The following is a 16,793-nucleotide window of genomic DNA, read 5'->3' on the forward strand; positions in this document are numbered from 1 at the left end:
TCACAGAGACGTATGAGTTTCAGGTCCCAGAAGACCGGAAGCTGAAGGAGAAGATAGGTACTCTGACGCTGCATAACTCAGTCCTGTTGTGGGCCATGTGTTTTCCTCCTTTGGGGAATAATGTTTCAAAGTTTGAGCATGACGCTCTTTAGATGTCTAGGTTTAACTAAGTGCATCCAGACAAATGTATTACTAACAGCTTAGTTGTTTAAGAGAGGGAAAAAGATCAGTTTATGGGATTGGTATTGGCAGATACTCAAGGTTGTGGTATTTATCGCTTGATAAATGGGCTGCGAAGCAACAACCAGACAGAGGATTGATGGGATAACTACTGTTATCCCAAAACTGGAAAGTAGAAAGAGGAGTGGAGCAGAGAGGAGAGAAAAAAGAGGATAGGGAAGCGAGGGAAGAGGGAGGAAGAGAGAAGGGAGGATGGGAGAGAAGAGAGGGAAGAAGGGAAGACAGAAGAAGAGAGCGGAAGGGAGAGATGAGGAGAGGATAGAAGTCAAGCTGGATGGAGGGAGGGAGGGAGGGATTAAGCTCTGTCATGAATCTGACGACAATATCTCCATCCCTCGGTCCAGCCCGAGGCTGCTGCTCATCTGTCGTTCAATATTAACCATCTCTCCATTATAACTCCAGCGCTCTCCTTGTGTATTCTGCCCCGAGTGAGTCACACCATCACCACACACACACACACGCACACACACACACACACACACACACACGAAAACAATGCTACACAAATTCAAAGACAAAGCACATACTGTATCAACATTAGGCGTTGTTCATGTAGGACTGTGTGTGTGTGTGTGTGTGTGTGTGTGTGTGTGTGTGTGTGTGTGTGTGTGTGTGTGTGTGTGTGTGTGTGTGTGTGTGTGTGTATACGTAGATGCGTTTGTGTGTGCACGTGTGCATGTGTGTGCGTGTGTGTGACCGAGTTAAAGACAGAGTTAATCTGCTTGTTTGTCTTATGTTTAAGTGGGCGATGCTTTCAAACTGCTTACGGCCATAACACACACACACACACACACACACACACACACAAAGGGAAGGTGGAGGTTGAAAGCAGGAATAAATTATAATTGTACCGCATTAGAATTAAAATAGGATAAAAAAAGGAGGATGTGAAAAGGTTCTCGATACGTTTCCACTTGAAGCATTCCCCAATAATAAAATGGTATTATAATAATTATGTTTTTTGGTTACTTCATTAATTACTTGGAACCCACATTCAAATTCATACATTTTTCCATAAACAGGCCTAATATAACCAACAAGCCAAGCAATATAATAATCATGTCTTACCTATTGTAGTTTTCAGATTCATGGATTTAATATTTAGTTATTTCATTGGTTGTGCGCAAACATAATAACTGACTTAAATATATTAGATATATATTCCTTATCTTTTATTCATTTATTTTGCATTTGAACCATTATGTGTGATTGAATAACCATTTTGTGTCTCCTTGGCTTACCCCTACACTCATTCAAGAATGGATCGTTCCAATCAAGGACGGCGGCCAGCAGTGTATTTAAGAAGCTCATTCTGCTGGCAGAAGAGAGAGAGAGGGAGAGAGAGAGACGGTTGTGTGCACAGCTGGCTGTGAGGCTGTTTCGCTTCAGTTTTGTTATTGTTGCAGAACCAACTGAAAGGGGGACTTTGACAACAAATTTATTTTGTAAATAATTTAGCTGATTTCTGTCCTCCAACCTCTGTGTATGACCTCCAGTCATTTTACCATCACCGCCATCACTTCTCTGGTAGTCTGACCACGCAATCCCTCAATAGTAGGGTTACCCCCCTGGGTAACGCTACAGAGGGACAGTAAAAGATAAGAGTGGGGCGGAGAGAAGACAGAAATATAGAGGAGAGAGAGGAGGTGGGGAGGAGGGGAGCGAGAGGAGGAGGGGAGAGAGAGGAGGTGAGGAGAAGAGAGGGGAGGGGATGAGGAGAGGAGAGAGGGGGAGAGGAGGTGGGGAGAAGAGACGGGAGGGGGTGAGAAGACAAGAGAGAGAGAGAGAGAGAGAGAGAGGAGGTGGGGAGAAGAGAGGGGAGAAGAAAAGAGAAGAGCGGACACCCGAGGAAGACAGCGCATCCGATTGAAGGTTGTCTGCTGGAGTAGGAATTTGAGCAGCAAAGATCAGCTGAGCTCACACAGGCAGACAGGGAGACAGGCCGGCGGTCAGACAGGGAGACAGGCCGGCGGTCAGACAGACGGACCGGGCAGACAGGCAGAAAGTGAGAGGGGCGGGAGAGTGAGCGGGGGCGAGCGCAAGTGAAAGAGCAATGATTGTGCTGTAATTCTGTTCATTCCTCTCCAAACCCACTCCTTACAAGGACAGACATGGCTACTGTGGGAAGGAAAGAGGGGGGGGGGGAGAGAGAGAGGGGGAGAGAGAGAGAGAGAGAGAGAGAGGGGCAGAAAAACAGGCTTTGAGGAAGTGTGGAAATTCTGACTGCTCACTTTCCTGTTCTCTCTCTCTCTCTCTCTCTCTCCTCAATATTCTACTTCCCCTCCCTCTGCCCCGCCCACCTACCTCTCTCTCTCCCTCTTTCACGTGATAATTCTATATTTCTCTCTCTCTCTCACTCTCCTCTCTCTCTACGCCATAATTATAAAAAAGTTCTCTCTCTCTCCCTCAATCTCAATTGCCCTCTCTCTCTTCCCTTCCCTCTCTTCTCCCCTCCTGATGCCCTCCTTTTTGTTTTCCCCCCCTCCTCTCTCTCTCTCTCTCTCTCTCTCCCTCTCACCCCTTTCTCCATACCTCTATCGCTCACTCCATCTCCACCTCCATCCTGCCGCCGAATAAACACACACAGGTTCGTTCGCCATCTGTTACTGATGAGCACTCATGTGTGAAAAACACGCGCACACACACACACACACATGCGCACGCACGCACGACACACACACGTTTGAACACAGTGCTGACAGCTGAACAGTTTGAGAAGTCTGTTCTGGGGGGACATTTGGACCCAGAAGCTAAGAACATAGATTGTGCTCGGAGAGATATGGATCACACAGTTCACACGCACACGCACGCGCACGCGTGCACGCACGGACGCACGCACACACACACACACACACACGGGAGAGGAATAATGCGTCATAGGTCAGTGAAGGGAGGCTGGAGCGCTGTGCACACCACAGGCAACGGAAGGAGAGCCAAGGAGAGGGGGGAGGATGGAAGACGGCGGGAAGAGAGAGAGAGAGAGAGAGATGAGCAGGGAGTGATCATCAAGGTGTGTTTGCTGCAAAGAGTCAGCGGGAGAAAGCGAAAAAATAAACATTTTTTTCGGGGGGGGTGGGGGGGGTGGGGGGGGGAGGGGTTGGTAAAGGTTGAGGTTTTGGTAAAGTGCTTGCCCGTGCATACAGCGCCCTTCTAGTGTCAGCTCAGTTCTAACCTGTGGGCTCCTGGGATGATGGATGAAATGGAGCCTGACCTCTACTTTTCAAACTCGGGCTGGGTATTGGGGAGGATCTCACGTCTCTATTCCACATCCATATTATATTGCATTTTATCCATCGTGAAATTTTGCCAACTTTACCTTAATATTACTGTTTAACACTTTCAGTCTTACAGAAAATAGAAAATTCTTTATTCTCCTGCTGAACACATCGTTTTGCTGAACTTGCAGTACTATCTGGGACTTTGTATAAAAATAAATGAAATAAGTAACTAAAATGCAATACCCTTATTGTTCAGTCAATAAAAAGGAGTTATTTTTGATTGATCGATGTTAAATAAATAAAATAAATAACCGAAAGGAATACATTTGTGACTCTGGTGACAGCTATAGCCGTATTAGGAAATGGTTGCTCCCAATGAAAGTATTGATATTACAATTTGCTAAATTGATTCAGAAATTGAAATAGAATAGAATTGAATCGTGTCGGAGCATGGACCTAGCACTATTTGAAACATAATGAGAATTTATCTTAGCAGCATCATTCAATTCATATAGACCGCATTTAAACGGAAAATATGACGGCGTCTCAATTTTTGGACAATAGAAACAGAAACAGAGAAACAGAAAGTATTCTCCTGTATTCCAAAGTCGTTCACGGATGCCTAAGTAAACTGTCCTGTCCTGGTTTGAACCAAGCCGGCGATTACCAGCCGCGCGTCTGTTAATAACCTGGGAAAACGGACGAGTGGAGAGATTCCATCTTTGAATCTCTGTTCCCTGCGGACTTAGTTGCACATCCTTTATGCTCCCTGCCTCTCCCCTTCACGTGCGCTCCGTCCTGATGGGATATCATCCGTCAGCTATCCGCCCGTCCAACGGCTCCTCGGCGCGTCTTTTGAGCTCGATCATTCATCTGTTATTCGCTCCGACTGAATACCCCCCTCCACCCTTCCCCTCAGCCCGGTTGTCGACCCGTCTCTGCAAGTCAATCCATCCCTTTCAACACATTCTTGTCCTCCTTCCACCACCCCCCTCCTCTTGTTTAAATCACTACAGTAGTTTGCCTGGCGATGCGTTTCTGCGGCCAGCTGGCACGGTTTGCCTCTCAGCTTGGAAACATGCTCCCTCCAGGAGAGGAACGCTGGCACCGGCGCTGTACAGTAGAGGCGGACGGACCTTAAACGTACTGAAATACCGACTGTGGAGTGGCGGCGGCTCTACTTGATTTGAAAATCAAGGACAGGATCTCAGGGCGCGATTCAAGTACTTTTTTTTTTTTATTGTGCGCCTTTTCCAAGAACTGATTTCTCGCAAGACTATCTTTAATAAATAGGGAGGGAAGGGTTTTTTTTTGTTTGTTTGTTTTTTTGTGGAATCTTTTTTTGTGGAATCTTTTTTTTTCTTACCTGCGCCCAGCAGGTAAGAAAAAAAAAGATTCCACATTTTCCAGGCATTGAACCTTGAAAATCAAATAAAATTAAAACTTTCAAGAGGATGAACACCGATGATATGTAAAGGAAAAATTTAGCTTGGATCTAGCAAAAGATAACAAAGATAAAATTTGATAGGAAATAATAGCAGACAAAGGTGTGTGTGGTGAGGTGTGGTGTAGTGTGGTATGGTGTGGTGTGCTGTGGTGTGTGTGTGTGTGTGTGTGTGTGTGTGTGTGTGTGTGTGTGTGTGTGTGTGTGTGTGTGTGTGTGTGTGTGTGTGTGTGTGTGTGTGTGTGTGTGTGTGTGTGTGTGAAAATAGACTTTGTATTGTAATAACATTAAGTGCCTCCATAGTCATCCGGAAAACTGCCAAAAGACCAGCAGAATCAGCTCTTTTTTTTTTTTTTTTTTTTTTTTTGCCAATTCACTGCATAAAATACACAGCTTGCGTTTTACGTTGTGCTATGTATTACTTCTTCATTTAACCATCTGTTTATCCTTTTCCAGTTGCGGAAAGCTTCGGGGAAAAAGGGAAAGCTCTGATTTTTCAAAGCGAAAAACAACACACACACACACACACAACACATTTGCGAGGATATGGTGTACATCATCGAGCTAGGACCACGACCAGGACCCGAGTTAGGGCCGAGGGCGGCTGCTCCAACCTGCCGTCGAGCAACGGCAGCAATGTCTCCCGCGAAGGACCAGGACCATCCTAAAATGAATGTTAAAATTTGTTGGCAACCGGCCCACAGAATTGTTAATTTAATAAATCAACCTAATTGGCGTTCTGCATTTTCCATGACTTCATTATTTTGTGACTATGTTTAAACACCACAAATATGGCTTCTCTGCGCAAAATATTTCGTAACATCTTGTCATCTAGCTGGCTGATATCTACCTACCTTACATCAGCCACCTGTTTGTTGACGTGTGAGATCTCGGCGGCTGTCAAAAACAGTTCTTTTGTTTTCATCACTGTTTGTACTATTCTCATTCTCTGTGGATAATGGGGGTGTTTCAGGGGAAAGAAGGAGGATGACATAAGACATTAAAAAAAGAAGAAGCTACTGCATAAAGAATGGGACGATAAATGAAAAAAAAACGAGGCTGACGCTGGATGGAGTAAATGTAGATGTTTTCCATTCCCTGCCCGTGTCTCCTGATGTATTCCTTATACAGCTCTGTCTGTCTGTTCCTCTTCCTCCATCTATGTTCCCCCGAGGACGGAAACCTGCTGTGACGTAATGAGCATGATGTTCTCCAGACTATGGTACCCTCTGAAAGCCCACACACACACACACACACACACACACACACACACACACACACACACACACACACACACACACACACACACACACACACACACACACACACACACACACACACACACACACACACAGGATTGTGTCTGTGCCCGAAGTTTGAATGTTAAATCACTGTTTGGGGGTAACACCCAGGGATATGACTGAGGGTCACAGTGTTGTAAATGACACCTGACCAATGGCAAACAACCTCTCTTTGGTATAAAGCCCTCTTAGTCAGTAATAGTGGTAGACTGATCAGAACACTGCTTGGAAGCATGTCTGTATCTGACTGTATCTTTCTCTTTATTTCTGCTGAATAAATATCTTTAATACTCTCAGTTTTGTTTTCCTGTAGTGGACAGATTAACCTCACCGACCACCTAGGATAATTTATCCAACAATCTGAGGACGATGATGAGTTTTGCCTTTGCTGGACCTGTCCAGACGACTCCTTCTTGGATATCTTACGGCCGGTCTCTGACTGTCGTTGTGCCACACACACACACACACACACACACACACACACACACACACACACACACACACACACACACACACACACACACACACACACACACACACACACACACACACACAACCTACTGCATCAGCCATGTTGCTGTAGATCCTTACTATTGCACCCTGGATACAGCTGTGATTGTACAGTGACCACTGTCATTCTTCAATTTCTGCAATATGGAATGATTTTTAGTCACCTAAAATGTTACTCATTTCTCATCTACACACACACACACACACACACACACACACACACACACACACACACGCACACGAATGCTTGCACACACTGTGCCTACCTCTATCCAGAGTGTTGTGGTAAATAATTAAATGGAATAAAATCAGCGCTGCAATGAAAATAGAACTATCCCTGGTTGGGATGCTGATGCACTGCAAACACACACACACACACACACACACACATACACACACACACACACACACGCACCTAAATGCAAACATCAATATAAACGAAAGTACACACAACATTAAAAAGCCATAAACTGTGGCGCATGGCCACCCACATTTCTATCTGCTCACACAGTGCTCAGAATGAGCCCTGTTTTTGTAGACTTACCATTTGAAAGCCTACCTGCGTAATAATCGCTAAATAATTAAATAAATCTATAATTAAATGTACCACTTTTTTGTGAAATATTCCCTGAAAATGATTCTAATAAATAATAAAACACAGACGTTTTCAAAATAATAGTGCGGCATGTCATTTTTTATTTTAGTATTTGCAAATTTCCTTTTCCGTATTCAAAGACACATATCCGGGCACAGATTACCCTAATGAGCCTTTTCACAGCTACCTCAACCTATTCAGCCACCTCAGCCTTTTTCTTTAAAAGGCGGGGTCCTGTAACAGACTAACATCAGCGTGGTCTGAGATTAAAGTGTTCCCAATTGGGTAGGATAAAGAAGCAGAAAGTGAAGAACTTGAAATAAGAAATGAATCAATTATTGCACAAAACCTTGCGAGCATTTGAATAAAAGGTGCACGGTCGACCCTACGGCTCTGCCTGTAGGGTTCAACGACCTCCAAACATCTGTAAATCCCAGAGAAGTGCGTGAACCTTTTTACTGTACGAACCGATCTTGGGTGGCCTCCTACCTGGAGAGCCTCTGCGATCTAAAGTCTGGTCTAGAGGGATATCAAAACTACCTCCAAAAATAATTGGGAAATCGGTGTAGAAAATAGTTTCTCGCGTCTTTGTATGGGGTCCATTGTTCTCCCCTGATCTCTTCAGGCGTACAAGGGGGATCCGCCACCAGCTGTGTCGACCCTCAGCACCGCTGGGTAGAGCATCGCCACGGAGCAGAAAGGCAGCAGTGGTACTCCTTTCCTTCCCCTCGGGTGTTCCAATAAATCACAGCTTATTTGGTCTTCTTCCGTCCTCAGTCCGGGCCCGCCGGTTCTGCGGCGCAGCCGGCTGTAACCCGGTGGCGCATGAGGATTTTCCCTCGACTCGTCTTGCGACCTCCGGTATCTCTCCTCTTCTTTCCACCTCCGTCGCTCGCGTCAAGGATTGTGGAAAGTTTCTGTTTTTTTGGATGACTCTCGGCATATCAAATAGCGCGGCGCTGGATATATTACGCCGTCTCAGACGAGGTGGAGGCAAGCAAATGTTAGCCGTCTGTGTTTTCCGTGCGGCTAGTGGCTGTCTGCCTTGTCCATCTCGACGCCCTTGTTTACTGCAACTTTGCGGTCTAAAACAACCTCTTTATTAATCGGTAAAGCCCAGACACCACCACTATCCAACGACCTGCTTCAATGGTTTAATTATCTGTGTTTGTCTTCTTCTTACACACAGCCACCACAGGGTGTATGGGAATCTATGGCACTATCAGAGGATACAGACACTGTATACACCTGCAGATATGCAAGTGACATATTCATTCCCTCACACATAACAAGGCACGCACACACACGCGCACACACACGCGCGCGCGCACACACACACACACACACACACATGCGACGTGCAGGACACCACGGTACACTAGATGGACCTTGTCGAACAGAAACAGACAGAATTTATTGCTAAGCTGTTATGATTCATACTCCAACGTTGGAATAAACCAAGTCAAAGCGAGGGGGGCGCTCTACATGGAAAGACCAAGAGAGAGACGGAGGGAGTAGAGCGGTGGGGGTGAGGGGGGTGGGGGCAAGTGGAGCGCTCCCTCTGCATTCCAAACATTCTTCCTCTTTTCCTCCTCTCCCTGTCTTCCCTCACTCCTGCGTTCTAGGGTTTCCCGCCGCGATCAAATAGGTGGAACAAGTAGGGCAACGCAAACAAACATACACAGATACACCTCGCTCATTTGTGAACACTTTCTTTAGGCACGGACATCACGCGCACGCGCACACACACACACACACACGTAATGTTTTCCACAAACACACACACGTGGGGGTAGTAATTACTTAGATGCCGACACACTTGGAAGTGTCCATTCTGTTTAATTAAGTTCCACGCCACCCTTTCTCCACAGGGCCAGATGGAGAGAGGAGAACGAGACGAACGAGTGGACATAGAAATGGAGACATGGCGAGATGGAGAATGCAGGACTAAAAGAAAGAAGGAACGTTTGACTACAAAATTAAATTAATTGTGAGGGCTGCGTGACGTTGAACAGAGAAACCTCATCAACTTTTTAGTATTGTGAGGAGTAATTATGATTGAAAACCATTCACTGAGGAATGATCATGATCTTCCAAGGTCTAAAATTGATGACTCAAATCTGAAAAGGAAAATATCCACCTATTTTTATTAAATGCATTTAGCCTGTTCTGCCTTTTATTGTTACTATGTGATGGCCTCCTATTAATGTAAAGCACTTTGAGTTGTATGTTGTGTATAAACAGTGCTATAAAAAAGGTTATTATTATTATTATTATTATTATTAATAATAATAATAATAATAACTACAACAATAATAATAATAACTACAACAATAATAAAAAGAATAATAAACATAACATTTATCTTCCAACATTTTAATGATTTTCCATTTTATATAAGTCCTATTGATCTTAAGGCCTCCACACAATTTTTTCACAGATTATTTTTTCACCCATTATTTGTGAGGATTCTACCAACTCACATGAAAACCGACTCTGTGGACACATTTTTTGGCAGCCTTGCACGGTTCAGTGTGAAATCGCGGTGAGGACGGCGGATTAAATATCCCTGCATTTAATAGTCTTCTCCGATGTCAATGTAAGCTTGTATTGTAATTATTTGGCTGGTTTTGCCAGAAAATAGCATTTGCTGCATCTTTGCTGCGACAAAGGGATGTATACGTATATACTGTGACACAGTAGAAATGTATTTCCTGCTCTAGAATAGGGTCATTTTAACTAAATTGAATATACATTCCTAGCTACACTCTCATGACACATGCATATGCAGCATGCATGTGGAAAAGCTAGTTTTAGTTATTAAGTTAACTTTCAAAGTAAATGATAGCAAAACCACAAATGAATGACATATTGGAAATATTGTCCAGTGACTCCAGTCCAGTCCAGTACTGTATAGACTAATAGTTTAGACCCTGCAAAAGCAGAACCGCACAGTCTGTGGAGAACTTTAAGCATCTCTCCCACAAGGGAGCGATGTGTGTGAACCACAGGAAGGAGGGGATGGAAGGAAGGAAGGGGGAAAGAGCGAGGGGGATCGAAGGAATAGAAGGCGCGGTGATTAAAACGAGCAGCGGAAGGAAAGAAGCAAGGAAGGAAGAAAGGGAAGAACGGGAGAAGGAAGGAAGGAAAGATGGAGGGTGGGGTTGTTACTCTGTGGATTCCACAGCAGGGGTGTGACCTGGCTTGTGTGTGTATGTGTGTGTGTGTGTGTGTGTGTGTGTGTGTGTGTGAGAGAGAGAGAGAGAGAGAGAGAGAGAGAGAGAGAGAGAGAGAGAGAGAGAGAGAGAGTAGGTAACACACATTCCATGTCTTGCACAGAGCTGAAGAAAGAGCGAAATAGAGAGAGTGAGGGAGGGTGAGAGTAGTAGGAGTGAGGAGGAACCAAAGATAGAAGTGAAGGGAAGGACGGAGGGAAATAGAGCAGTAGCTGAGTCACCAAGGAAAGAAAGAAGGAAAGAAATAAAGGGAGAGATGGAGAGAGAGAGGGAGATGGATAGAAAGAGAGGAAGGACGAGGGGGAATGGATGGAGAAAAAAGAGCGATTATTAGAGAAAGGATGTTTTCTAGTTCAAAGGATTTGTTGTGGGTGGAAGAAGAAGAAGAGAGACAGAGACAGAGAGAGAGGGGGGGGGGGGGAGTGGGAGAGGGAGAGAGGGAGAGTGAGAGAGCGGGGGAGAGAGAGAATGATCATCTATTTCTAACAAGAGATAAAACATGTCTAATCATGTCTAATATGTATGTCGTGTGTGTGTGTGTGTGTGTGTGTGTGTGTGTGTGTGTGTGTGTGTGTGTGTGTGTGTGTGTGTGTGTGTGTGTGTGTGTCTGTGTGAGATGCTGTGGTTTATTCGGAGGGTAACTGGGGCTTTTCTCTGGGGTTGGCAGGGCAACCAACCATATGATCAACTGATCATGTTAATGTCTTTCCACTCATGCCCACTTTCCCACAGTGCATGACACCCTGAATATGCATTCACACCATCTCCACACACACACACACACACACACACACACACACACAAACACACACACACAACCGACCACGAATCTATAGAGTGAGTCAACTTGTAATTATCAAGTTGATCAAACCGTCATGCTCCTGCACATGTCACCACAGTCACCTACTGAAAAGAGTCCTGGAATTCACACACATGCTCATACAAGCACACACACACACACACACACACACACACACACACACACACACACACACACACACACACACACACACACACTACATCCAAGGCCCAACAACAAACACACACACACAGACACACACACACACACACACACACACACACAGACACACACACACACACACACACACACATACACACAAAAACACACACACACACACACAAACACACACACACACACACACACACACACACACGCAAACTCATGGGTAGACCTTGGAGGAATCAGCTGCGACATCTTGATTCAAAATTACTCCGAGGTGCCAATTCAATTGTAGCACACTATACTGCATACCCATAACAATAGTTTATCCTGTGCATAGTATTGCATTTTCTATATTTTTATATATCTGACTATTTCTGTTGTTATTTTTCTTATTTTTACCTCACATTGTTATTCTATATGATTTATTATTATTATTATTATTATTATTATTATTATTATTATTATTATTATTATTATCATCATCACTTTTTCCACTGTTGTGTTTTTTTGTTGTTGTTCTTTTTTTTATCAAAGCTCACCAGAACAAATTCAAATAGTATATGTAAATGTACCTGGCAGAATAAATGTTTTCAGATTCAGCTTTCTATGCACTCAGTATTGTGATTGAATATTTCTATTATGCGTGTAGACAAATATGATGTGAATGTCAATTTAGGGAGTCAGCCCGCCAGCCAAGAAATAGACGTTAACGGGATTGCCGATACTAAAGCGAATTGTTGTATAGCTGTGAATGGCCGAACTCTTGAGCTTAACATTTTCAGTTTCGGAATGAAGCGGGGAAAAAAAAAATCCCTTTCGTCATCTCCGAGCCGAGAAGTGAGATGTCCTTCTGTAATAATAATCATCAAATGTGTGAATTTTCAGCGTGAATGTGAGCATGTGTGCGCTCATTCATGCGCACATCTGAGCCCTCCGTGAGCGAGCAAGTGACTCTGTGCGTGGGTACGTGTGTGTTCGTGCGGGCGTGTGTGTGCGTGTTTGTGTTCGTGCGTGCGCGCGTGTGTGTGTGTGTGTGTGTGTGTGTGTGTGTGTGTGTGTGTGTTTGTGTTCGTGCGTGCATGTGTGTGTGTGTGTGTGCGCGTGTGTACATGTGTGATCTCTTGCTGAATTTTTCCAGACTCTTGCCAGACTAGCGACATCTCCGTCTCAGCCAGATGGCTTCGGAACGCGGAGGCGGCCGGGGGGTCCAAACCGGGGCTCCTGGGTTCACCCCTTTCGAGCGCTGCCTTGGAGCGACAACACGGATCCCTCCAGAACAGAGAGCCCGAACCGTGGCGCAGAACCATGGTTAGCAGATAAGCTGTTTGTCCACGGGCAACAGGTACTGGTACCTGCTGCAGTTCAGAACGTGATTACGGAAGAGGCTAGAAAAGGAGCGTGTGATATAGCACATCATCTGATAGAATGACACAGCACACCACAGCCGAGGACGGAAGTGCATAACAGCACAGAAAGAGCGGAGCGGCGTTAAATAGAAAACAAAAGACCGAAAAAAAGCACAGAAGAGAACAGACAAGACTTGTTCCGATTGAAATGTTGCCTTTATGGAAAAACAGGGCTTCAACTTCAGTTTGTGGATATCACTTAATGAATTCCTCTTTTTTTTTTTTTTTGGCTTGATCCAACTTTGGTTTGAAAGTTCAAAACAAAAAATTATTGATACTCGACTCAATGTTCTCTTTTTCGACTTCTGAATCGATTGGAAAATTGCATTATCGACACTTTGTTTGGAGGTTATGACACCGTTTTCTGCGTAAGTTAAAGACCACCATCGTCACAAATAAATATCAATATTTCAGTTTCTGCATTATAATTAAATCGATTCAACAGATCAAAACCACATTGTGAGATCCTGACTACTGTGCTCACATGCACGTTAAAAGTCTTAACAAAAAAATGTGTGCACACGCGGCATATTTCATGACGTACGCACAGGAAGGCACTCGCTCCTACCTGCGTTTCGTCCTGCACCACCCTGTACTGCTCCTTCCAGACGGCCATCTTGGTGACTTCATCCTTCCTCAGTGCTCTCTCTTTCTTCAGCTCTGGACTCCAGAACGTCTTTATGGAGTTCATGGACGAACTCAACTTGGACTCTTTGGCTTCCAGCTACAGGGCGGCAGTGTCGAACAAGGTTAGCCTGCATAGCCATCGTAGATTCATACAGTGCCTCAAAATGCTGTATCAGCAGAATCCTCCTTAAAGTGAGGGTAGGATTTGTTTCCAAGGGGGCAAATGCTAACTTTTTCTTCAAGATTTCAGCCGCACATTAAAACATTAAAAGGGGGTCAAATTGGGATTTGGGAGGTGGGTGGACCCTAATTTTAATTTTCAGCAAACATATTTTTATGAAAGGTCAAACATTCGATCCCCTCCGGAAGTTCCATATAGAAGAACATGGCGACTTTGGCAAGGGAAGCAGTCCTTCAATATCGTATTTATTCATTCCCAAAAGGTTGACGGAACGCACCTACCCCCCAATTTAACCCCTAGTATTAGTACACAGCAAATTTATTTCAAGACTGCAGAATGTCTAAACGACATTCTCATTCACTCATTTCAGTTAAAAATGAAATATTATACATATATAATTCAATAAACCGCTCCTCTCTCAGAGCAGCGTCCTCACCTCCCTTCGGAGCAGCTCATTCTCTCTCAGCACCTCTCGCAGCTGTGTCTGAAGGTCTGACATGGCACCTTCCCTCGCCTGGTACGGCACACGTAGACGCACAAACACAGGAATGCATGTACACATGTAAACAGACCCAACAAACCAAAAAGTGAGGTGCCTGGCAGAAAGCAGATCATTTAACACACACACACACACACACACACACACACACACACACACACACACACACACACACGCCTGTATATTTTATATGACCAGTCCACTTGAAGTCTAAAATGCCTATTGACTTGAATTAATTGAATTGAACACCACAATTCCAAGTATGTTTATTCAACTAACGTTATATTAATTTGTGCCCGGGTGAGTCAATTTGGGGAATTTTTTTTTCCCCGGTTAGCATTCATGAACAAACTCCCAGCGTGGCTGAATCTGGAGGAAATCCTGCAGGAAATGTAAAAAAAAAACTAAAAAAAAACTTTCAACAATGTGCTTGGAGCCAGAGCTGCTTTGTGAGCAACTTAATAATTCATCGGCGCTAAACGTAATCACCATTTAAGTCACAGACGTGTGCAAAACAAGACGACGAGGGTATGAATTTTAGCGAGCGCGTTCACGGAAATGTACACAGATCTACACGCGACGGTATGGTCACAAAATCCCTTGAATGTTCCCTTGAATCATCGGGACAGCCGAACCTCGCCTTCGTCATGACTAAATATGACGTCGGGACACTTTTGTAAACAGCGTTGGGTCTATTTCTGCCCCTAAACCATCTGGACGGTAATGGGACCGCAAGAGAGATACAGTCAAGTGGTAATAGATTCAACATCGCATTCTGGCCTGGATCGCCTCAGACACACCGTGTACACACTGTGTATGTGCTGCACCAGCCGAGGCGGAGGTGGAAGAGGGTTGATTTTTACCAAAAGACGGAGCTCACGAGAGAATAAAAAGTGGGTTGAGAAACCGGGGGAAAAGGGAAAGGGCACGCTCAACCGCAAATCCAAAAAATGTGAATTCCCAAACTTCAAATAGTAGCTTTGATGAGGGGTAAAAAATGTTATAGCCACTTTAATTGTCTAAAGTTCCCTTTAGACGTTCTCGTGTTTCTAGAAAAGTCAGTGAAGGATATCAAACAAAACAGCAACGTTTAACAAAATAGGAAAGTTTTGTAACACCATATGGAGGGATGAAAACGGGAGCGATGCTGATCCTTCATGGAGATTAAGTTGAATTAGTTCAAGGTAACGCTAAGTCTTGACAGCATGACGCTTGATAACAATCTCTTGCCAAGTCGGGGGATCTCACGGTGAGATAAAAGGCAGCGGCTTCCTCACCTGTCTCATGGAGTGCGGCACCGTGGTAGCCTGGGGAACATGGCCCTGCATGTCCCCCCCGAATGCTATGGCGTCGCTGGGAATGCCGCCCCCGCCTCCCCCCGTGTTGATGTTGGGACTGCTCCCCATCACGGCACCCCGGATCCCGTACGGCGTCCTGGCGCCGGCCCGGCCCAGGGTCATGGTGCTCTTGGGCAGCGAGGGGTTCAACCCCATGCTCCCGGCGAGGCCCACCGGGTCGTCGCCGCTGTCGGCGAAGTACATGGGGCCCGACGTGGCGTAGGCGGCGTTCAGGGACTGGATGTTCTCCATGGACAGGGTCTTGCCCGAGCCGGTGAGGCCGCCGCTGGAGCTGCTGCTGCTGCCGTTCCGCCGGTGCCCGAGGCGCGGGGAGCGGGGAAGGCGGGGCGAGCGGCCGGGGCTGCCGGACGCCGAGCCGTTCCCGTTGGAACCGACCCCGTCCAGCTTGGAGACGGAGCGGGCGCTGCCGTACATAGTTGGAGATATTTTCAGTTACCCTCGAAGGGAAACTAAGTTTAAGAGGACTGCTGTGACGGGCGGTGAGCTTGTTTTGAATCTAACTAAAGATAACACCAGAGAGAATCAAATCGAAAAAACTATTGGATTCAAAAGTTGCAATGGTTGCCAAAAACCGGTGCAACAAATATGTTATAGAAGCTCCGAACATGAAATTCTTCTTGGACGCATCAAATCCCCGGCGTTCGTGCCGGTGAAATGCCCTCACTCAGTCACGGCCGTTATCGGGGACTTTCCGTGGCGCTCGCTGTAATCCATTGATTGTGCACGTGATCAGGCGTCAATAGGCCGCAGAGGGCGAGGTTCCTTCGGCGGGTGATTCAATCGGTGAGTTGACGAGCGATCACCTGGAAACAAGGAGAGGGGTGAACAGAGAAGAGGAGAAGGGGACATTAAGGGCGATGCAGTCGATCAAAGGGATGAACAACTTTCTGAAAAGGTTATTCGGTTACACAGCGTCGTGTGGAGAACATCGGGTTACAGCCAGCATCAAGTACATAACACACGAGCATACAGTACATGAATGTCACGCTAACACGACAAGCTATCTTTAGGCGGTACCCTCCCCAACCCCAAAATTAGAGCATGCTTTAAACTAAGAAATGACGTCATCAGTGTGCAACACATACAGTCGGCCCACGGTTTCCCTCACTCATCATCGTCGCTCCCCTTCGTCCTTTTCTCTCCCACGCCCGCGCCTCCCTTCCTCTCCCTCCCTCCCTCGCTCCGTCTTCATGCGTTTCCTCTGTCATGTTCTC

General features: G+C 45.5%; 1 protein-coding gene across 1 annotated transcript in view; it reads right to left on the minus strand.

Moving 5' to 3' along the window:
• The window catches only part of LOC307246533 (ELKS/Rab6-interacting/CAST family member 1-like), a 137,792-nt gene extending 121,526 nt beyond the window's left edge, over positions 1 to 16,266 (minus strand). Inside the window, exons 1-3 of the mRNA XM_080022475.1 lie at positions 15,499 to 16,266; positions 14,159 to 14,236; positions 13,483 to 13,638 (exon numbers count right to left, since the gene is read on the minus strand). Coding sequence (XP_079878601.1) covers positions 13,483 to 13,638; positions 14,159 to 14,236; positions 15,499 to 15,993 — 729 coding nt within the window. The 5' untranslated portion in view covers positions 15,994 to 16,266. The remainder of the gene's footprint in view (positions 1 to 13,482; positions 13,639 to 14,158; positions 14,237 to 15,498) is intronic.
• Between the last annotated feature and the right edge of the window lie 527 nt (positions 16,267 to 16,793).

Source organism: Zeus faber, assembly GCF_960531495.2.
Source record: "Zeus faber genome assembly, chromosome: 21".
In the NCBI taxonomy this organism is placed as follows: Eukaryota; Metazoa; Chordata; class Actinopteri; order Zeiformes; family Zeidae; genus Zeus; species Zeus faber.